Source organism: Perna viridis, chromosome 11 (assembly GCF_037379345.1).
Source record: "Perna viridis isolate PV_CMFRI_1.1 ecotype Kerala chromosome 11, ASM3737934v1, whole genome shotgun sequence".
Lineage (NCBI taxonomy): Eukaryota > Metazoa > Mollusca > Bivalvia > Mytilida > Mytilidae > Perna > Perna viridis.
Genome location: NC_142455.1, coordinates 26,612,280 through 26,635,404, shown reverse-complemented (window position 1 = coordinate 26,635,404; position 23,125 = coordinate 26,612,280). Strand labels below are relative to the sequence as shown.

Below are 23,125 nucleotides of genomic sequence, written 5' to 3'. Positions count from 1 at the left end.
TTATAGCAGTAATCAAAAGAATGTAATCCAGGGACAAAGACCAGTCATGGAAAACAGACATACACAACAAAGAACATAAAATAAATAAAATAATACATACAAATAACAAAAGCAATTGAGCGACTTTGAATCCACTAAAAACTTGGAGCATGGACCAGGTGCACCGGTAGGGCAGTGAACATGTTTTTAATTTCAATTAAGATTTGGTAGAACAATCTCATCAAAAAGGGATTTCATTTTCATCAATCATCTGTGTATATAAAATACTCCAACTTGAAAAGCACTTCTTTAAAGGTATTAAAATAATCTTTTTAAGAATGTTTAAGAGAACCATTTTTGAAACATTTGCCCTGCCAAGCCTTGGTACCACAAAACTGTAATAAAATCACTTAAAATATTCTTAGCTGTTGGTGACATCATATTTAATATGTTTTCTCAGGTGTTCAGTGTTTGCACCAATAATACATTCGTGCCAATACATTTTTAAAAATGTATGTATCAATTGTGCCATAAAAAGAGACAATATATTTGTGCTAATCCATATAAATTATGATCTCTCCTTAAGACAGTTTATTGTATTTTTCCCTGAAGAGTCTTTCTTTCTCTACTTCTTTCCTGATATAAAAAGCTTCAGCACTAGTACTCCTTTATTTATGTTAGTGGTTGTATCCATAAAATTGAATATTGAAAGAGTAATCAAGGGAACCAAGGTTATAGTGGTAATCAAAAAAATGTAATCCAGGAACAAAGACCAGACATGGAAAACAGACATGTACAACAAAGAACATAAGTAACTAAAATCATACATACAAAGTAATAAAAGCAAATGAGCAACTCGGACGCCACTAAAAACTGGGAGTATGGACCAGGTGCACTGGTAGGGTAAGCGTCCTCTGCTTTTAGGAAACACACGCCAAGTGAGAATGGTAGAACTGTTCATTGTAGTGTGCTTGGTAGGCTTCTGGTCCATTGTTGGTACATCTGGTTTCCGATGGAATTTCAGCTCAAATAGTTGGTGGAAATAAAGCTGTGTTATCTACGTACATTGATAAAACATCATCAGCAATTTTTTTCAACTCATTGATCAGCAGGCATGTTTTCAGTGTCACAAGGTCTAAGTATGAAAGGCCAAAGAAATGAATAAGCCATTCACTAGTTCTTATAGTCTTCTGCTAGACCAAGAGATTCCATTTTACGCCACCAAGCTACAATCAAGTGGAGACAGCATGACTTGATAATTACATTGAGGAACTTTTCTCACCACTGAATGCATGTGCTCCTCAAAGTCAAAATGGATTGTCTTAATAGGTAACAATAATTGTCAGTGCAGGTAGCTACATTTGATCGGTAAAAATTGGCAAAAATTATATACATGTATATGAAATTAAAATTAATGGCACAATTAATACATATCCAAGAATAGGATTAGTGCAAATGTATGATGCCCGTTTTCACTGTGTATGATGGTAGTAAATAATAAATGGAAAAAGAAAGATAATTCCCCATTAAAACCAGAATTTTTTATTATTACACTATCAAAGAGAAAAATACAATTTAGGGCAACAAAAATTGTGAGAAGTGAAGAGGAAATGGCATACTGAACATATTGCATGCTGAAATTGACGCCTTATCAGAGTTATTGTTCTTGATTTTGTTTCATTTGGTTAATTTTAGTGGGAGATAAATGTATGATTTTCTCAAAAGTACAGGTTTGATACTAACTTCATTTGTTTGGTGGTCAATAGGACTACTTTGTAGGTAAAACAGATAGTCCGCAGACGGTAGTGATGGTTCTGTTCTTAGATATTATGAAAAATAAGGCAAAATTTAGAAAGTCCATAGGACTACCATTAAAATTTTTTGAGTAGTCCTCTCCAAAATTAGGGTGGCACAGGACTACCAGACTACTGTTAGTGTCAATCTCTGCTTATACAGCTATATCTTCAGTAACTGAGGCTCTGTATATGTATGTTACAACGGCAGCCATTGCAAAGACCAGTAGAATTGAACAAAATTACTGTAACTGACATAAAAAAAATGGGCATTACGGTTTCAGATCCAGACAGTAATACCCTCCAATAAGAAGCAAAAGTTCATATGGACTGGTTCTTCTGATTCTCTTATGAATGATCGATTCTAATACATGAAGATTAGATTCTTGTACTTGTTATCTCCCTTGCATCATAAAATTGTTCTGTTTAATATTGAACTGATATAAAATTTACTGTAATATACGAAAACTAATCATTTTTTCACATTCCACAAAGCCAGCAGGTTACATGTTCTGATATATTATTTGGATAATTGTAATATAAAGCATGGAAGAAATAATGAAAGTGTTGGAATTGTCTTGTGATAATTAAATCTTTTCAACAATTGTTTCTTAGTCTCTTACATCTAATAATTTGCATCTTAAATAAAGTGACAAAGTAAAATTGCAATTGAACCTGACTGAAATTTAGTTCTAAGAAGTTGTATGTTTCAAGAAACCCTAATAATGTTTCTTAAAATTGGTAGTGAGGTCTTGTCAAATTAATTTAAACATTATCTTTACTTAGGCTTGGTAAAATTAAAGTGAGGTCTGGTAATTAGGATGAAAATAAATTTAAATTTGCATCCTCGAGGGTTTTAAAGCTAAATTACTTACTTTCTTCAAATATTTCTTGAAATTGTGAGAGAGGGAAGTTTTAAAAGTATTATAATTAAAATGAATTAGGAAGACTATTTCTAAGGAGACTTAATTTAGCGACAAAATGATATTTCTGTAGTGATGCATGTAGTTCTGCTTTGCTTGGACTCAAAATAATCGAAACCAGATGTTAGATTTATCCTTTTAGGTGAAAATATTTATAAGTTAGTGAATTATTCTAAGTATGTAAGTGCACCCTGGTTGTGAAATGAACCACCAGCAATGCTTTAAGAGGCTGTCCATGTATAAATGGAGCAGTTCCTATAACATGGGTGGCATAGGGTAAATTTTATCCAACTGAAATTTTTGTTCCAATGTACTTGATATAGCATATGTATGTCAAATTGTATGAAGTGTTTTTACTTTTAAATCAACAATGGATAGCTCAGAAATTGATTTTAAAGTTCCTTAATGAAGCAACCAAATTTTGTTAATATTAAAGAGTTATCCCCCTTTCAGCAATGAATTCTAATGCTTTTTTTTCTTTCTCTTTAATCATTGCAGTAAATCAAAAACTAACATTCAACTTTGAGAAAGGATGCATTTGTGATATGAAAAAGTAATCAAGGGAACCAAGATTCTAGTGGAAATCAAAAGAATGAAATGACAACAAGAAAACACTAGAAAGAACATATAGCATACAAAGTAACAAAAGTAAATGAGCAGTTTGGACTCCACTAAAAACTGGGTGCATGGACCAGGAAATGCATGATAATTTTATTTAAACAAAATCTGTCATGTGCCACTCAGTGTCTGGGTTTTGCATGAACTCCCTCTTTATGAATAGTTGTTTATGACATCAGTTGCCTTGGGATAGTGTGTTGAACTTGAATGCTAGGAATGGTGGGTGCAATCCCTGAGTAAGTCACACCAAGCAAGCAGTATTTATGGGGTATAGTGGCGACTGGTTTGCTTGAAGTCAGAAAATTGTGCCTTGGGTGGGATGAAATACCTTTCTGCAGGTTGTTGCTTTTGTGAGTTTTGTACAGTAAATGTCAAACTAGTACAAAGCGGAGTCTGTTTTGATTGGTCATAATGGTCTTGTCCTGAAAAAAAAAACCTAAAATATCTGCCATAGGAAGGGTTTAGTGATCAAAAGTTTGGGAATGTTAAAAGAGTATTGAAAAATGGTAAGTATTTTGAGACTTTAAATATCTATTTTCATTATGAGGTAAGTTTTTCCAGAATTTATCGGACCGTTCACTCACAAAACTAATGTGTATATCTGATTTGTGAGTAAATGATCCCATTGCACTCATCCATGAATTATGGAAAAACAGTGTTTAAACCTTATGATTCCAATCCTAAACTATCTGAAATATATTAATAGTTTTTTTTTCTTGTAGGTACTCATTCATTGAAATTGACACTTGAAATTGACATTGCAAATGGCAGCATTCAACCTACAACGTGACTTGTTTGACAGTGTCAATATTTGAAGTATTTATAGGCTACTGATTTGTATTCTGTCAAAAATTTTTGTTTTGAATATACAATGCCAAATTTGAATGGAAAAAAGTAGATACCGATTTAGGCCTCTAAACAATGCTATCCTTAGTCAAAGCGATGGTAGACATGTTGTTTACCATATATACGTTGCATTTACACCTTTGTAAAAACTGTCATCACTTAGGTCGTGAAATGAGATCAACGAATCGTAATGCATGAAAAATGCATATTTTAATTAGATTGGAATTATTCTTGTGGAAAAACTTCACCCGAGTTTCTTTTTTTATGTGTGATATAATTCCTTACCTTTTAAAAATCACAAAGATCAAGAATGATAGATTTTAATACTTTCACAATTTTGTTCATTTTGTTTTTATCAAGAAGAAATGTTTGAATGAATAAATTCCTAACTTCAAGTAGAAATAGTACAACAGTGTGTCTAAATAATGTTTTTTTTTTGTTTTTTGTTTTTGCCTTGATAATGCCATTTGTTATACGGAATTTCCCTTTTTTGGCTATCCCTTTTTGACTAATGTTGAGTTTTTGTCAATCAGTTCAGTAATTATGTTTTTATCCTTTATTTTGACCTGATTGCACTGGAATTGCAAGTGGTACTCATATTCAATGATTGTTATGCAGTATTTTTTAAGGTGTTCTTAGATTCTTTTATAGATTCATCTCCAGGAAAAAATTCAAATAAAGTTTTTAATATCGATAAATCTCTAGGAAAAATCGTTAACGTACACAAATGATGAAGACATGAAAGACCGAAGATAATTTCAACTTTGGCAGATTTTTAAAAATGCCATTAAGTTGAGTAGGGTTTTAAATATGCATTTTCAATAAACAGATTAAAACATAAACTGATAAAAATATCAGTATTTCTTGTTTTGTGGTGAAAGTAAGGCTTTGATTTGTATTGAACACATTAATTCTTATATGACAACTAGGGGGTGCTATATTGAAATCACATTGTCCACCTGTCCATCGAAATGTCCTAGGAATTATCTCAACTCCTTATTGATTGATTGATTTCAAATTTGGTATGTGGCTTTATATAGATGGGGCATATGTTTGAAGAAATTTTGGTTTTGGTCTAATGTCAACTTCCTGTATGAGTAAGTAAAGCTAGGATGACAATGTATTAATGTTCTATTTGAAAATTTTTGTGGGTTCTGTCAAATTAACACATTGTCTGCTTGTGAAAATGGAAAGATGTTTAGAAAAGAATCAATCCATGCATACTAATTTTGATGCAATTTTGCTGTCTGTGAAGATTAGTGCACTGTGAAAATACTCCATTACAGTAAAAATGAACTGATTGAAAGGGCATTTGGAGGTCTGACAAATAAAAAAAAATATAGAATAAAATTTTCAATATTGCTTGAAATGTCAGCATAATGAAGTTAATAGTTCCTTAATACATTGATAGAAATTTAAGAGGCTTCACCACAGGAAAACTATCTTATTTCTTGATAGAAAATCTTGAATGTCTCGCTATTCCATTATCAGATAGAACTTTGAAGCAACAGAAAGTACTCAGATGGCAAAATTGATTTTCGTATTTTCTAAGACTTTCTAATCACATCCTCACAGCTTCGCCGGATTTCTTCCGAAATAGAAAAATAACAGCTATCAAATTTTGTGGTGTAATTGTGAAAAACATTAATAATGATTCCCAATCTTAGGCCTCAAAACCACCAGCGAGGAAACCTGACTCATGCTTGAGGTGTATTAAGTTTGATGATGAACTCCTAGGGTTTTAATCATTTCCGAAACTGTAATGAGAAATTTGTGCTGTGCTCAACTTATTTCTGTATCATGACACTTTGTCAGTACATCTGACTCTGTCATTGAGGGACACACGTGTTAATTTAAGAAAAGGATAGTCGTGAGTGGTAAAATGGTTATAGGACAAAGCCAAATAATAAAATTAGTTTAAAAAGTTTGTCCAGTAACAAAAATATCACAACATGCAACAATCCATTGTTTGAGTTTTAGTGTTGGGTCTGAACTCATACAACATTTGTAGAGATTAGCCTGTTGTATATGTGAAAAAAAGAATTTTCTGCTCAAAATGAAAATTTGTCTTAAATAAGTCAAGGCATGGAAAATTTATCAAAAAAAATAATGATAAAAGTACGCTATAAAAGAAAGAAACTACATATCATACAAAACCATAGTAATTTCTGGACTGTAGACCTGCAGTTAAATAATCATGAAAAATCTGTATACACGTAACAGGTAACATTTATGCAGATACTGTATAATTGTAGTCCGATTTTTAGTTTTCACCTATTTGCTTCTTTCCTGTGGGATTAAGTGGTATGGGACTGGAATGAAAGTAGAAATACAAGAACAGGACCGGTCTGGGGTTTAAATAAAAATCAAAAACTATCTTTATCCCATACCTGTTAACCTTGGGAACAGTTCATATGGGAGGTTCTCCCCACTAACACTGTCTCCATACTTGTTAACCTTAGGAACAGTTCATGTGGCAGGTTCTCCCCCACTGACTCTGTCTCCATACCTGTTAACCTTTGGAACAGTTCATGTGGGAAATTCTCCCCATTGACAGTCTGATACGTGAGATTTTACATAAATGCAATTTTTTTTTATGAACTTTTAAATTTTTTTTCTAAATATAATAAATTTATTAAAAAATTTACCACAAATCTTACATTTTGATGTGGGAGATATGAAAAAAAAATTCACTGTTTGTGACAGTACCCCACCCTCTGACATTGGAGGGTTAACAGATAGGTAACTTAAATGTTTGCACTGTAATATATATAAAAAAAATATTCATGTCTAAATGCTGCGAACTAAGTGCCACCTGCTTCTTTCAGCCTATAAATTAAAAAAAAAAAAAAAACAACATTGACTTTGATCCAATAAATCTCTTTAAAATGGGACTACCTAAATATTTATGATATTATAAATTACAAGTAAGGATAGATTTTTGTTGGGATACACCACAAATACACCATATATAACAGCAGTAACAAGCCTGATGATAACTAGCATAAAGCTTCAAGGTCAAAGCACATTATCAAGGTCACATGATTTATGGGATACCAATGACATCAATACAGAAAAGGTATTAATGCATGTTGAATTTAATTTAAGAAGAAGATAGAAAGCTATATATTTTATTTTGAATTCATACTTTTGGAATCGACCAAATGTGTTCAAATTTTTAAAGTTGATTCTCCTTGTTGATTTTATAACTTGTCTAGTGAAGATTAAATAAAGACTGGTTTGATTAGGTTATAGTTAGTTAAACAATTTAAAAAAAAAAACCAAAGTGTAACCCTATTGTGCATTTCATTGCATTATGAACCCTGTGTTCTAGGATTCCTATTTCCCGTTACCCAGGGCAAGTGAAATTTGGGTCAGGGAAAGTTACGTACTTAGTTACACTTTCCTGTGGCAAGTTGAAAACTTCATATGCTGTAAGGATTTGTTTTGTTAGGAAAGCAGTCATTGACTGTGGGAAAGTTGACTTATATGGATTTTTCCTAAGGAAACATCAATTTCTGAAAAATCCTAGAACACTGGAACCCATGCTTATACCCCTAAACAGTTCTTTATCTGTTAGACTTAAATAGGTTTCTTAGTCTGATTCCTTAAAACATAGAGTCACATCAGTCCTGTCAACCACCTGTATTCAGCTAAAACCAGTCTTATGTAGTGCTTCTCTATGTAAAATTAACCAGTATATAAAGGCCATCGGACCATGATTTCTCTCTTCCTTAGCAGGTCACCAATGAAAAATTTGCCTGTTTTCGGTTAAGACATCTTTCGAGTTAAAGGGTTTTGGTATGGTAGTATATGAGCATTACAGTTTTTCTCTAAAAAGGAATTCTAAAGATTATTTTCCAAGCTATTTTGTCCAACGTAAAAACAGGAGAAATTCTGAGATTTGCATGGTTTCTGCTGTGTAATAAAATCTGTCCCATTTTGACCCATACAAGCATTTTGCCAATCGTGACGCTATCTGAGAAAAGTAATTTGTGTGAAGAATTTGAAGAGATTCAGAAGCATCTTGACGGTGAATCGAGATAATGATCACATAGGGGAAGTGTATTATTTCCTTTTAAAATGAGTGGTTTCCAGCTATGAACTGCTAATTGGTCTTTCCTTTAATATCATCAGTTGAAAGCCTAATAATGCCCGTTACTGTAGCTGCTCCTCAAATTTAAAGAGAACGTTATTGATTGAAAAATTATGGTACGCTCTTGTCAGTTATTAGCTGAGAATTGTTTTCTCCATAACCTAAAGAAATTCGAAGAAAAGCTCAAATTTCAATGGAATTATAGTAATTTTGTAGAATGAGGATCATCTAAATTTTCTCTCCACATTCTAGTTTCTTTACACTGTTTCAGCTTTTCTTACAATTATTTGAGTTATTTTATAGAATGAAGAAAAAAATTCTCAGTCTTGATAACCAGGGTATTCTGAATTTTGATATATGTCATGAGAAAAGAATGAATATTTGCAACAAATGCACTAGCATATAAACTGTAAATACCAATACAGATGTCTTCATAAGGTTTTCAATAAGTGAAAACACCCTTAAGTAAGCTTTGTAAACTCTAAAAACAGGAGTAATTAGTAGCACTCCAGCTGAGGATCATGCAAAATATGATGCATGGGTAAAAAGCCTATATATTTTTATTTTTGATATTTTGTTTGAAATGTCATAGTAAACAGAAATTAGCATGTGATTTTTCATATAACCAGTGCTCTTAGGAGATAAAAATTATATAGAATGTACTGTAGATTTCAAAATTAAGGGAGATAACTCCCTAATAAATGGCATTCAAATACAATAGAATCTGCTGGATTTTCAATGTGGATTATCTCCTAAGAGCAGGCAGATTTGAATGAATAATTACACATTTCATAGTATAGACCCATAAAACAACTTAATTACAAAAATAAAAATATGTAATCTTTTTTGGGGTGTATCACATTTTTCAGATTTCGCATGATTCTTACAAAGACAGCTACATAATAAATCCATGGTAACATAAGGTATGAATACAAAATATACCAGTTTTATATACTGTAAATTTCGATATGCTGTACACGTGTTACAAGGAGTAATCTCTCATCAGCAGCATTAGAATCAAATGTAGGAAGATAATAATCAAAATATTGAAGTTCAGTGAATGAGTACAGATTTCAGTTGAATTGTTTTTATATGTTATTCGATGTTGCATATTTGAACCAATCCTACTTATAAGCAGAATCCTCACTAAGTGAAGATTTGGAAAAAAACAAAAAAACTAGCAAAACTTTTGGCTGGTAGAATATACATTTATAAAATGCCCCCTTTTGCATATTTTATGTAAAGTATTAGAAGCATGGATTATCTTTCTTTGAAGTTGTTCCTAAGATTTGGAAAATTATTTTCCTAACTTCATTTACTGAGACACACATTACATTCACTGTAATACAGTCTGTCACTTCAATCTATAGAAGAATGTATGAATAGAAATAAACATTTATTTTAGGTTAAATGAATGTCAAGATGTAAAAACCCCCTCCCCTATATGTAATACTCCAGTGTTCTAGGATTTTTCAAAATTTTAGGTTTTCACAGAAAAAAACTCTAAATGAAGATTAACTTTCCCACATTTGAAGTTTTCTTTCAAAACTTAACAAATACTTTGAAAAATTCAAGCTCTACTTGCCAGAGAGAAAGTGGACTTAATGATCAACTTTCCCACACCAAAATTACATTTGCCCTTGGTGACAGTGGCATCCTAGAACACTGTTAACTCATTGGTTTTCTGTCTATTTTCTGGGACTATTCTGTTACTGATTTGTATATGCACTTAAAATTTCATCGGCTTATGTATTTTTTTGTTGGTCATAGTATATCATGTTGGAACTTTAAAAAAACAAAACAAAACAAAAAAAACCAAAATTAATTGCTCTTAATCTCACAACTGCTTATATAAATCTTGCATATGTCAGGTTAACTTTTGATTTCTGTTGTTAATTTGTGGGTCCTTACAGGATATTATTAAAGCAACTCTGGAGATCTGGTCAGACAGTTTTTAATACTGATTTTATCCTTGGTCAGGAAATAACACCAAAGTTTCTTGTTTTTGTGGAAGTCTTAGCAAACTTAATTTCCTTTTATTTTCCATTGTCTGTGAGTGCTGTGCCTTATGGATTTCCTTTTAACTTGTTTCCTTAAGTAGCTTCTTGCAGCTGAACAGGGGAGGTATTGGAAGGGGGAAAGAAATGGGGCATTTAGTGATTATGCAGTAAAGAATTAGTTGTTGATGGATTATAACTGTAGGTAGTTTCCTGAGTGATAGGTTGGTTATTGTTGGCTTGAAGTTTTTTTTAATTTGTCTGTCAAGAGCAGTAGTACTGGGATGAATATAAATTGTCCCTTTGAGGGCCTCGTTTTCCAAAATCAATATGTTCTATTCCTGTTTTTGTGGATGTGTCTTGTTAAGTTGAAAGCCATCGTTTTTCGAAGCTTGTTAACAAGCCAACATTTCGTCGAACTAACTTCTCAACCCTGTCAGCATCCCATCAATGCAATTATTCAAATACGTAATTCAGTTCCAAATTATCCACGTTTTCTATGCTGTCAATGGAGCCTTAATTTGTTTCCTTTGCTGAAAGCCGATTACCACAAAGCTCCTAAACTATCTTGGATTGAAATAGAATTATACCAAGTTTGTGAGGAGAATTTTTAAGTGTTTGTCATTTTTAACTTAATTTCTTTTTAATTTAGGAAGAATTTGTTGTCGTTCTTTTGGTTTTGGCTAGTCAAATGATGGAATAAAAAAATGGGATACAAAAATTGAAAAATGCTTATTGAATCAGATTTTGTATTTGCATTGTTATGCAATGGTAAAAGAATTAATGTTGCATTTGGTTGCAGTCCAGAAGGAAAGAAGATTGCATTTAAAAATTTCATGTATTGGTAGTTGTGTATTTAAATAAGTTGTACATTCTGGTGTAATGTAGAGGTAGAATCTAACTTTCATTTTTCCTTCAAATTCTACTAGGAGAATAGAAATCTAATGAACAATTCTTAAAGCAACTTAGACAAACCTTTATATGGTTCTGCCCTTAGCCAAGTTGATGTTGGTGCTAATCCTCAGTTGTTGAGATTTTGTGCTTCATGTTACCCATAGTCATTTCAGAGTTGGTGCTAATTCTAAACTGATTAATTTTAAGAGTTAATTTAGCCCAATGGACTACCAATTTGAATTTTGCTGAAGTTCTCTCTCAAATTAGGTAGGCTCAGGACTACCTGACTACTGTAAGTGTCAAACCCTGTCTACATTTATGATTAACAGAGTAAGTCTATCAGACTGCAATGAAAAATCTTTACTTCCAAACTTATAACTGTTACATAGCTATAACTATGTCTGAAATAAAATGGTAAGTTTTATCTTTTTCAGATTTGATGTTTGGGAACTGCCAGAAAGAAAATAGTCTGAAGGATTACTATCAGTATGAACTTAAGTCAAAGTCATTAGAAGCCCTTGAGGCTAAAACATGGGATCTTCTCAATGAAGGGTACTCCTGGAAAGATCCTTATACCCAGTGTGTGTTGCAGAATGCATTATTTGCTTACCGGTACCACCAATCTCCGCGGTACGACATTTGTGATGTAACTGATGAAACATCTAAAGATGTTAAAAATGAAATATCAACTGTTTTAGAAAGATTATTTCAGGAGTACTACCACGAATTACAAAAGCCGTCATCTATACCAGGAAGTAAATCAGACTACCCAAGTAAAAGGGATGAAATTGTTTATGTTCATAAATATTTTGACAAGTCACCGAAACCTTTTACAAAGAAAAATTACTTGTCACCTTATCAAAAATCTGACTACCTCGGAAATGACTTGTATTATGATGAAACTCCAGACTCTAGGATAAGTCTAGAGGATATCCAAAAACTTCAACAATACTTCCAAGATTTGGATGATTATGAAAGCATTGGTGAGTCAGAGTATTCCCGACCGGACAAATCACTGTTTGATGTTGACAGCTTGAAATACGAGGATGATCTCGGAATTAACAAAGGTGCGGTATAAGTACTGTAGATTGGTTTCAGTATTTCACTTGTGTTCAATAAATATTTACAAAGTAAAGTTCACAAAATAAGGTCAAATTTTATTGTCAGAAAAATAAAAGAAAAAAAGATAGGATTAATAAGATTTGGTTTATTACTATTTTATATTTGGAATATCATAAAAAAATCATTATTTTGAAGGAGCAAAGTGTGATAAATTATAATATTGTAGAAAAAAATAGTTACATAAACACAATGTTTCTTGAGAAACTCCGCATGAATTCCTTCATATTTTAAGCATTGTGTTAGGAAGTCATTTAGAATGGTTAATTGTTTAAACCAACATTACAATCTTTAAAATTGAAAACTCTTGTAAGGCTTATCCCCATATAAGGCACTGTACCCTTTTGATTGTGGCATCGATAAAAAAATAGAGAAATATTCTAAGAATTCTGAATTTCCGCTTTCATATGCAGCTGGCTTAGACTTGGTAGTGACAAAAAATCTAAAGGTCTGTGTTAAACAAGAGTAAATGAATAACTAGTGTATATGTATTTTATTTTTTTGTTTCAGTATAGGTACCATCTAGAAATATTCTTATTTCTCTGAAATCTGCTAAAAAGTTGAGTTGACTGAATTAAGGAAATTAAACTTAAAACATTGGTGAAACAAAACTTTTTCTAATTTTGGCCTGACATATTTTGATTTCAGATAATGAACTGTTTAGTGACCTCCCTTCTAGGTACAGGAAGCTTCTACAACGGCTTATTGCAGGTATGGATACACTGATATAGAAATTTTTGGTCAACAATTCTTAACCTACACAGGCAAATTACTTTAGGGGGTAGACCTAGGGTAAGAGACACAACGCTAATAAATCATTGGAATGTTTGTATTCAGCATTTCACATCAATTTCATTTAAGCATCAAAGTAACTCGGACTAAGTTCATTCTGTTTCAAAGGAAAGCTTAACTGGCTTTGATGAAGTTGAATATGATACAAACATATCACTGATTTCAAGAGTTATTTCCCTTACCCTAGGTCCCATTCTTTGTAAGAATCTGAATCTGGTAATGGTTGCACATCATTTTTCTCAATTTGGTCTTTTTTGCTTCAAATACATTTAATACAGCTAAAAAACATCTGAAAAACTATTTAAATTCATCCTGAATCATCTGTGATGTAGATATTTTTTATTAACTGTTTACTCAGAAAACAAGTGCGGGAATATTTTCTTTCCATTTTTCCATGGTGCATTTTAACTTAATTGAACCTATCAATATCTTCAATAAAGCTCTGGAGGTTATAAAGTATAAATACTTGGATAATGTAATAAAATCTATGCTTTTTTTTTCTTTATGTGCCACACCTAAATTTTGCCTGATTCTTCGACAAAGAAGTACTTAGGTATATTCATGTCAAGTAGGTAGCTTGGTGAGAAATGAGGAAAGGAGTCTGAAATGGTATGAAATTTGATATGAGTAAGGCACTCTAAACATTTTATGTGGAAGAAATGTTTTTATAGAATCATATGAACTTCAAGAAAACACAAATATTTTTCCTACCTATCTACCTACCTAAAGCCAGGAGCTAGGGTCAGGTAAGGAGAAACAAGCATTATTTATAGCATGGCCTAACATCAGGGTAGGAAACTCACTAAAATTTTAGCCAGAATACAGTTTTTCAATGTATGTACTATATGGCTATATAAATTTTTGCAAAAATTAGCCAGCCCTGCCAAAAAATAGCCGATCTCAGTCTGGCAGGCAGGCTACTATTTCTAACTATGCTAACATGTAGATGTAAATATGATTTTCTATATCAGTTAAATGTATTTTGAACCTTTGTGAATTGAACACTTAAAGGTCAAGGAGGGGTCAGGTTTATAATAACATTAATAATCAAGGAAACCAAAAATCTAGCGGAAATTTAAATCAAGAGAACAAAGATTATAGCGATTATAGCGGTAATCAAAAGAATGTAATCCAGGAATAAAGACCAGACATGCAAAACAGTCAAACACAACAAAGAACATAAAATAACCAAAATAATACATACAAATTAACAAAAGGAAATGAGTATGACGGACTCCACTAAAAACTGGGAGCATGGACCACATGCACCATTAGGATATGCATCTTCCAAAATATCTTATAAAATATAAGTTATGTATTGAAAGAATTAGCTTTGTTTTTGGTGGTACCAGGTTTTTGTTTTTGTTAGATGATTCAACTAGGTGTTGATAAACTTACTAACTGCACTATTTCCTTAGCTGTAACTAATCATGAAATTCATGAAATTTGAACTGTAAAAGAAAATTTTTCTGAAGTACCATAGTTATAAGGGGAAGTACTTTTACGTGCCAATTAATGTTATTGAATGCATCCATAGCTTGCATGAGTTTCAAAAAAAAATTTCTGAAAAAATGATTTCTTCCAATTGATGAATTTTCTGAAATTTTCAATAGTAAATGATCTGATTGGTTAGAATTTTAATTCAGGAAGAATTTGAGAACAAGTTCACATTGGGATTTGAAAAAATGGGATCGTGGTTCATATATTGAATAGGTTACTAGTAAATTATGTTGAATAGTATATTTCTGTAAGGCAGAACTAGGTAAAAACAGACCTAACATAGTTTCAGATTTCAAATAATTTGTTTGAATTCTAAATAGATCTTTAATATTGAGAAGGAAATTCTGTTTAAAAATGTCTTCACGTTCATGTTAATATAACAAGTTATTGGTTTTATATACATTGTACAAGTAATGGTTTTCACTGACAAATGTCAGTCTTTAGGGTTTAATGATTTTGTCAAATGTCATCCAAGTCTGTTTAATTTCAAATTCAGGCTAGAAATTCCGAAATTGATATATTTGTCTGCATCTGGCTCCAGTGCTGAAATCCCTTTTGGTTTTAGAATCTTGATATACTTTTTTTATGTGGAAATATTTTAATTTGAAAATGAAGAGCTAGTATCCATCCTGATTGCAAGCTCTGTGAACATTAACGAAACCCAAATCTTGTTTAAGAGTTGATAATTGTAGAAATGACAAATACCTTGCTTTTTATGGTCAGTGCCAATTTTTATGGGTTTTTCTGAAGCATTCTGAATGATATGGTTAAAAAGATATTAAGAGGACGCACTTTAATGCCATCGTAAATTCCGATCAATCAATTAGGTCTAATTTCGACACTGGCATGATTTTCCACGCTGGGATAACGGTATTAATTTTATTCAGTCTCCACATTAAATGTATTGTTGAAGAAAATGGAAGAATTGATGAGAAGTTAAGAAACACTAATTCCGTTCTGTACAGATCGTAATGAAAACTGCATTTAGGTATAAAGCAACACGTTCACGGTTTTATTAGATCTTTGGGAAATCAGGGCTTCTGTCACATGGTGATAGGGAAATCCTCACCAGCATATTTTCTTTGTAATTAGAATGCAATTGTTGTTGTGGAAATAAATTGTGATTAGATTTGTGTGGTAATATGCATTGTCATGCCTGTCAAGTAATCCTCAGAATTTAATATGACCATTTAATTTGTCCCTCATTGCTCCAATTTATGAATTAAAGTATTTCCCATCATTTTATCAAAGTTTTCAAAATTTGTCTTTACAAACAACACATACATGTACACCTTATATTTTGATGATGAACATTAAAGTAACTTGCAAAGGTGCATTAATGGTTTTAATGATAGGTAAATTTGACTTATTGATATCACCAGGTGCAGTCACACATTATACTTCCACTCCTGTTCTCACTCTCCGCCCACCATGCCATAAATAACAAGATTAAATTTTATTCAAGAGTGATGACTACACATGTTTCACCAACACAGAGTATACATGTATTACCATTTATGCTTTTATAATATAAGTACAAATATACCCAGTATATATGATAGAACATGCTCATTTCTGGCACTTATACAACCACTGCGGCCTGTTGCACTCTTGAGTAATATGAAAGGTGCCACAAGTGAAGAATTAATTTACTCTTACTCAGTATTGAAATCTAAGTGTGTCAAGTCGGCCTGTTTTAGTTTATGACCGATTAGAATTTCTATAATTTCCTATTCTTTATTAGGTCGCTTTATGATTTTTTCAACCTGCACCAGGTATACCTAACTTGACATCTCTTCCATATTTGCCGGCCTTTTTTGGTAAACTATCCTTTGAAATAATTATTCTAGCTTTAATACAGTTAGGTATCAATAAAAATGTATGATTCATTATGAATGTCCTTTTTAACTGAATAGTAAATATTTGGTAGGAATGATTTATGGCTTAGAAGAAATTTCTGAAATGTATTGCTCTATTCATACATCATTTAAATGAGAAAATACATATACTATCATACCTGTCCAAGTGACCTTCCAAGAGAATGCCAAATCATGGCTACATAAGACAGGTGGTCCTAATATACAGGTTATTTTTTCAAAGAATATAAATAGTGCTATTTTAGTCTTGATCTTTAAAGACAGGTTTATTGCTGAAGATGAATTGCTAAGACAGGTTTGACTAGTTTTGACTGTATATAACTTTTCAGCTGAAATGCCATCAGGGTCTGGTTTTTAAAAAGATTTATACACTGGACAAAAGTTCTCCATTAGATAATTGTGATGCATTCTGTTCAAGTTACTAGTGGACAACTATTTACCTAATAAATACAATTTTGAAGTCTATGTAGACAGAGGTTTTTGTACTCAGTAGGCCATGTAGACCAGAGCTTATGTACTCAGTTGGCTCTTTCAACAGAGGCTTATGTACTCCATAGGTTGTGTAGACAGAGGTTTTTGTACTCAGTAGGCCACATAGACAGAGACTTATGCACTGAGATGGCAATGTAGAGAGAGGCTTGTGTACTCAGTAGGCCCTGTAGGCAGAGGTGTATAGACTCAGTAGACTTCATAATGACTTATGTACTCAGTAAACCCTTAAACAGGAGCTTAAATACTCAGTAGGCCTTGTAGACAGAGGCTTATGTACTCAGGAGCCTGTGTATACAGAGGCTAATGTACTCATTAGGCCCTGTAGACAGAGGCTTATGTCCTCAGTAGGCTGTGTATAAAGAGGCTTATGTATTCAATAAGTCATATAGACAGAGGCGTATGTACTCAGAAGGCCCTTTAGACATGCTTATGTACTCAAGAGGCCCTGTAGACAGAGATTAATATACAAGTTAGTCTAAAAATCATGCAAATAAAGAAAAAGCATTAGTGGAAATGTTCGTCAATTTTCTAAACAACCTAAAAACTTCCAGAATGCCACATTTATGATGAATATACCAATAATCTCAAAGTGTATAATTGATGGTTAGTTTTTATTGAATACTCCTGTTGGTGCTAGCCAGTCATAACTTGAAGATAAAAAAAATAAGTTGAAAAGCATCTATTTTGGGCTTGTTATTGAAAAAAATAAGAAGAACATTGACAAGAATGCCACCTACACATATTCAAAATTGTTCAGAGAACATTGTTGTACAAGAATTGGGACAATTGCTGGTCTAATCTTCTCTGGCCAGTGGACAATACAATCAGCTTATGACTAAATCCAGTTAACAAGTATTGACAACACACAAAGACAATCTGGCAGATCTAGGAAAAATATTCAGATGTTTTAAACCCATTGACAGTATATTAAGACAAGTAGACTTTATAATCTGATGTTTTTTAATGCACAGGGGAAATTGGGCCTGACAGTTTGACAGACCAACAACTAAATTTTCTGGCATCATATGTTAATGGTCGGCTTAAAGAATATGGTGTGCTTGGAGCAACAGACAGTCAAGATAAACCTACTGATATCACAGGTAAAGTTGTATTAACCCTTGTCTTACGTTGGCGGTACTTAGTAAGGTTGACATTTTTTCATATGCAGGTCCTTGCCTGGATACTTAAGTTTGAAAATATAATTAACTTCCATGGTAAACTTTAATCTAAGTCATTGATGTTAATGATGCCACAAATATTTTTTTTCTCAGAAAAAGTATCTTTTCTCATCCTTGAGTATTTTTTTTATGTTTTATGGTGTTGGGCCTAAGTTGTCTCAGTGTTATCTTATATATGACTTAGTGATTGGCCATGAGCATTATGAAGGTGAAAATGGCCTATTTGATTTAAGAATGTTGTTGAGAGCGTTCAGGAATGGCCGAATAAAGTTCAAAGTATTAGCTTAAAATGTTGGAAATGGTTCATTAAATTCTTTTTTCTAACCTCTGATGTAGCATAACTTTGTATCACTTTGTTTATTAATTATTCAGAACTGCAGAAATAGTACTACCAATTGTTAGTAAAGAAAAAATCTTCTCCTCTTATAATAAGATTTGATATAATTAGTTTTTAGAAAATTGTTTACAAAGATCATTGTATCATATGTATTCTTTGTATTTTTATTTCATCAATGTTATATGTGCTTCTTAAATTTTAACCAATCAATATCAGTACAAAAATTGCTAGAACTGGTAATTTACTGAGTATTTTTTCATTTTGGTATTTTAGAGTTTGCAACTGATGGTACCTCAGATGATGACTCACTTCAGTCAGCCATGGAATCTGCAATGAAGGCAGCCATCCAATCAGATCGGGTCTTACCTGATGACAGCCAATCAGACGAAGTTGATGATAACCAACCAAATGAAGTTGTCAATGATCAATCAGAAGAGTTGATGGGAAATTCTAATCTGCTTGGAAGTGATGTTGAAGATGAAAGAGACAAGAAAGTTTTAGGAATACCTATTGTCAGTTCACGTAAGTATAGGTGTTCCTAAACTTCATATTTACCCAATCGTCTGTGTGGTTGAATGATGGTGTGTTTGGTTTGGGAATGGGATGTCATTACCATGCAAGTTCAGTACAATGTCTGTGTATAATCAGAAAAGTGCAGTGGGTCCAAATAAGCACTCTCTAGTTTGCCAACGATGATGAGAAAATCGAAGTCAAACAACTTGACCACAGTGCCATTCGATTTTTAATGTTTTTTTTTTTTTTGTTCAACATATTTCATGGGCAAGTAAACATTATTCTGGGCCAGTTCAGTTTTGGTTAAACTTGCCTAGTTGATCACTTGATATCTTGAACAGAAAAAACCTTGGGCCTGCAGGCAAGCTCTGCATGCTGGGCTTTGACTTACCTCTCATGAAATTTGCTTGCTATGAACTAGCGGAAGAGTATCTATACTTATTTCAACCCCAGTATAAGTGAACTTTAACAATTAAAAGAGATTATGATACTGCGTATATAAAACAGGTAATATATTTTTGTATTTCTGAAGTGAAAGTGGTTGACTACCATATTTTGTCGTGTATTATGTGTATATTTTTACATAGAAATCATTTCCAGAGCCTGGGGTACATATTATGCATCAATATATAAGAATTGGCCATGAAATAAAAGATTTTTGTACGAGAAAAGGCATTGCATTATGTTGACAAACAAACCGAAAGTGAAATGTTATTGAAAGAATGTTTTTCTTATCATCAAATACATCATTAAGTAATGAATTTTGAATGATATCTTCTTCAAATCATGTTCAAATGCCTTGTTTCGGACAAAGGTTGTACAATATTTTTTTTTCTTATAGAACATTTGAATATTAAAATAAGCAACTATAACCAAAAAGTAACTAATTCCTTTTTTGTCAGACCCTCCTTATTAATGCTGTTGCAGCTGAAAATGATTATTTTTAAACTTATTATGATTGTTTCTTACAATTTACTTCTTTAGAATGAAAAATTGTGAAATTTGAGTTACAATCAAACAGGAAATGTCAGATTTTCCTGACTTTTGATTTTGTTTTATAAGCCATTTTATACATCCTGTGTCAATTTAATCATGCTTCGAAATTAAAGTTATTCAATTTATGTAGCTAGTGATAATTATATGGTGTTTTAGTGTGAATAAAAGTTTCCTTCTCATTTTTGTAGTAAATACCACATGAGGTAAATAAATTAACTGATCAAGTGCAAAATATCAATCTTTTTCACAAAATTTTACTGCAATCTGAGTTTAACTAATCTTTTTTTCACATGACTTGACCTTCAAAATTACACTGCGCACAATACGTAAATGTGTAGTATACACACCAAAATCTAGTAGAGGGTTGAACTGTTCTATTTTGATGAACATGCAGTATCATCCAATGAATATAAAATTATGCAATTAAAAAAAATAAATGAAAATGTTATCATAATTGGTTATATTTTGTATACTTAATCCTGAAAGCAGTTAGTATCAGTGCTTTAGAAAGAAGTCTGATAAGTTGGAAATGGTAAAGTCCACCTCTTTATTGTTTTGGAGCCCTGAAGGAATATAAAATTATGCAGTTAAAAATATAATTGAAAATGTTATCATAATTGGTTATATTCTGTATACTTAATTCTGAAAGCAGTTAGTATCAATGCTTTAGAAAGAAGTCTGATAAGTTGGAAATGGTGAAGTCCACCTCTTTATTGTTTTGGGGCCCTGAAGGGACCACTGATACCATATGTGCATTTTCATGATAACTTTTTCCTGTTAGTTACAATTTTGTTCCAATCCATGTGCTTAAGGATAGTTTCCTAGCACTTTTAAATATCCTAATTTGATATTTCATTACATGAACACTGCTCTCAGAACCACTGCTGAATTTCCTGCTTTCAAACTTGGTCTTTCTTAACAACCTGTGGGATGCTGTCACTCAGTAATTTTTTTGTATTCATTTTCTCGGCATTTAGAAGTGTTGGTAATAAGTAAATGCTTTTCTGTACTCTTAAGTTAAGCAAAATCAGCACTTATTCAAGTTACAAGTTATTTTCACAATTGAGTTGCATCTTCAAAAGTTTGTCATTGATTGAAAGAAATGTAAAAATTAACCATGTTCCTGGGACAACAAGCCGAATTCGGCAAAATGAAACTTCAAATTTTAGGTAGTAATGAGACATTTGAGACAGAATTTCCCTTAGAAGCGACATATTTGTACGTTTAAGTTCATGAAGCTTCAAATAGAAATTCTAGCTGAATTATAGTTTTGATAGGGCCCATGCTGTATTAAAATTTGTATCCAATCTGAAAATTTAGGGCTATTCCCTATGAGAACCCTTAATTCACCCACCACCCGACCCCAATGATCTTAATCTTGCATTTCCTTTGTAGCATTGAAGAAGAGTTTACCAATGAACAGTGATAATGACCAGTCTGATGATAGTGATAAAATCAGGACTGATATGATGAATATGAAAGTATCTCACAAGTAAGTTAAAATGAAAGTGAAAGTATCCTACAAGTAAGTATAAATGTGACAAGATGATGTGATGAAATTGACAGTTTCTCACTAGGACATGATGAAAATGAAAGTATTTCACAAGTCAGTTCATGTGTGATATGATGAAATTGAAAGTATTTCACAAGTCAGTTCAAGTGTGATATGATGAAATTGAAAGTATCTCACAGTAAGTTAATATATGACATGATGAAAATGAAAATATCTTGTTGAGTAAATTAAGATATGATAGATGAAAGTGGAAGTATTTCACTTGTAAATTAAGGTATGACATGGTGAAAGTGAAAATACCACATAAGCAAGTTCAGATATGACATGATGAAAGTCATAGTATCTCACAAGTAAGTTAAAATGTGACATGAAAGTGAAGGTGTCTCATAAATAGATTAGGACATTTTTAAGCACTAAATTTTTTATGAAAAAGCTACATTTTAAAATTCACACATAGATTCACATGTGCCCTATATTTTTCATAGAATGTTGCTTGAAAAGCAAGTCCTTGAATATAGGAAATTTTGTAACACAATTTAAAAAGGAAAGTCATGTTTTCATGTTCCAAAATATCATTTCATTGTAGATAACTAAATAGATGATGAGAAGAAAATTTTAAAAGCTTCAAAGGAATAATCAAAATATTTTTTTACCTGCGTCACCAACAGTGAGAGCAGGTCTAGAATTGCCATCTTTGTGTCCATTTGTCTGTCACATTAATGGATACTGTTGGTAATTTGTAATGCAAAAAGTATATAAGCAATACTATTCAAACTTTGTACAATGCCTATGTACATGCTGAAGATATTCACCTCATATTATGAAGAAATTTACTTAATATTATGAAGAAATTTAATTTATACATTCCTTCATTTCTGGCATATTTGAATTAACCATTTTTGTTACTTTATGTTATGAATGGTACTATCTTTGTATAATCTGTAACTCAAAAGTATTAGAGCAATATTATTCCAAATTCACATAGTAATTATATACATATTGCAAAAGTGCACCTTTTATAATAGAAATGTTTGATAACTTTTTTCCTTCATTTTTAGCTTGTTGAACATAGCCATTTGTTCAGTAGCAGATGCTATCATTAGGAAATTACACAAGGAAATTTTTAACTTGATTAGTGTTTATATACGTATTTAAGACACTTATATGCTGACAGATATATGAGGGTGACGCAGGTCCAGAAAAGTATTTTTATTATTCTTTTTCATATTAGTCTTGTAACTCATAATTTTTTAGCCGGGATTGTCAGACAGGCTTTTGGGCTTAATTTAAAGAATGTTTTTCATTTTATGTACACCAAATAAAAAACAAACTGCCTAAGGAATCTCTTCATTCTGCAAAATTCAGGTTGAACTAAATTTAATACTATTTGGAGAAAACATATGAGAGATTGCTTCACTGATAAACTTAAATAACTCAGTGTGGTTGCAGGTAAAATGCTGATTTCAAAAACAGAAGAAAAGATACTTGTGAGTTTATTTTTCAGGCTTTCTGTAGGTGATATACAGCTACTTCTAGAATCCTTGGCTAACATCACTGGTGTACCATATAACAGTTTTGATGAAATACAGTATGTATTTTCTTTTATTAGCTCTATGTGAACTTCTGCCATCATGTGGCGACATTCTACAAAGAAAAAAATTC

The 23,125-nt window shown here is 32.1% G+C and overlaps 1 protein-coding gene across 5 annotated transcripts in view; it reads left to right on the top strand.

Moving 5' to 3' along the window:
- LOC148603533 (receptor-type tyrosine-protein phosphatase N2-like) overlaps positions 1 to 23,125 on the top strand; it is a 136,763-nt gene that overhangs the window by 31,686 nt on the left and 81,952 nt on the right. For all 5 annotated transcript variants that reach the window (XM_088554054.1, XM_088554053.1, XM_088554052.1 and 2 more), the window contains exons 3-8: positions 11,581 to 12,213; positions 12,914 to 12,976; positions 17,898 to 18,026; positions 18,715 to 18,963; positions 21,346 to 21,442; positions 22,968 to 23,051. In XM_088554054.1, coding sequence (XP_088410180.1) covers positions 11,581 to 12,213; positions 12,914 to 12,976; positions 17,898 to 18,026; positions 18,715 to 18,963; positions 21,346 to 21,442; positions 22,968 to 23,051 — 1,255 coding nt within the window. The remainder of the gene's footprint in view (positions 1 to 11,580; positions 12,214 to 12,913; positions 12,977 to 17,897; positions 18,027 to 18,714; positions 18,964 to 21,345; positions 21,443 to 22,967; positions 23,052 to 23,125) is intronic.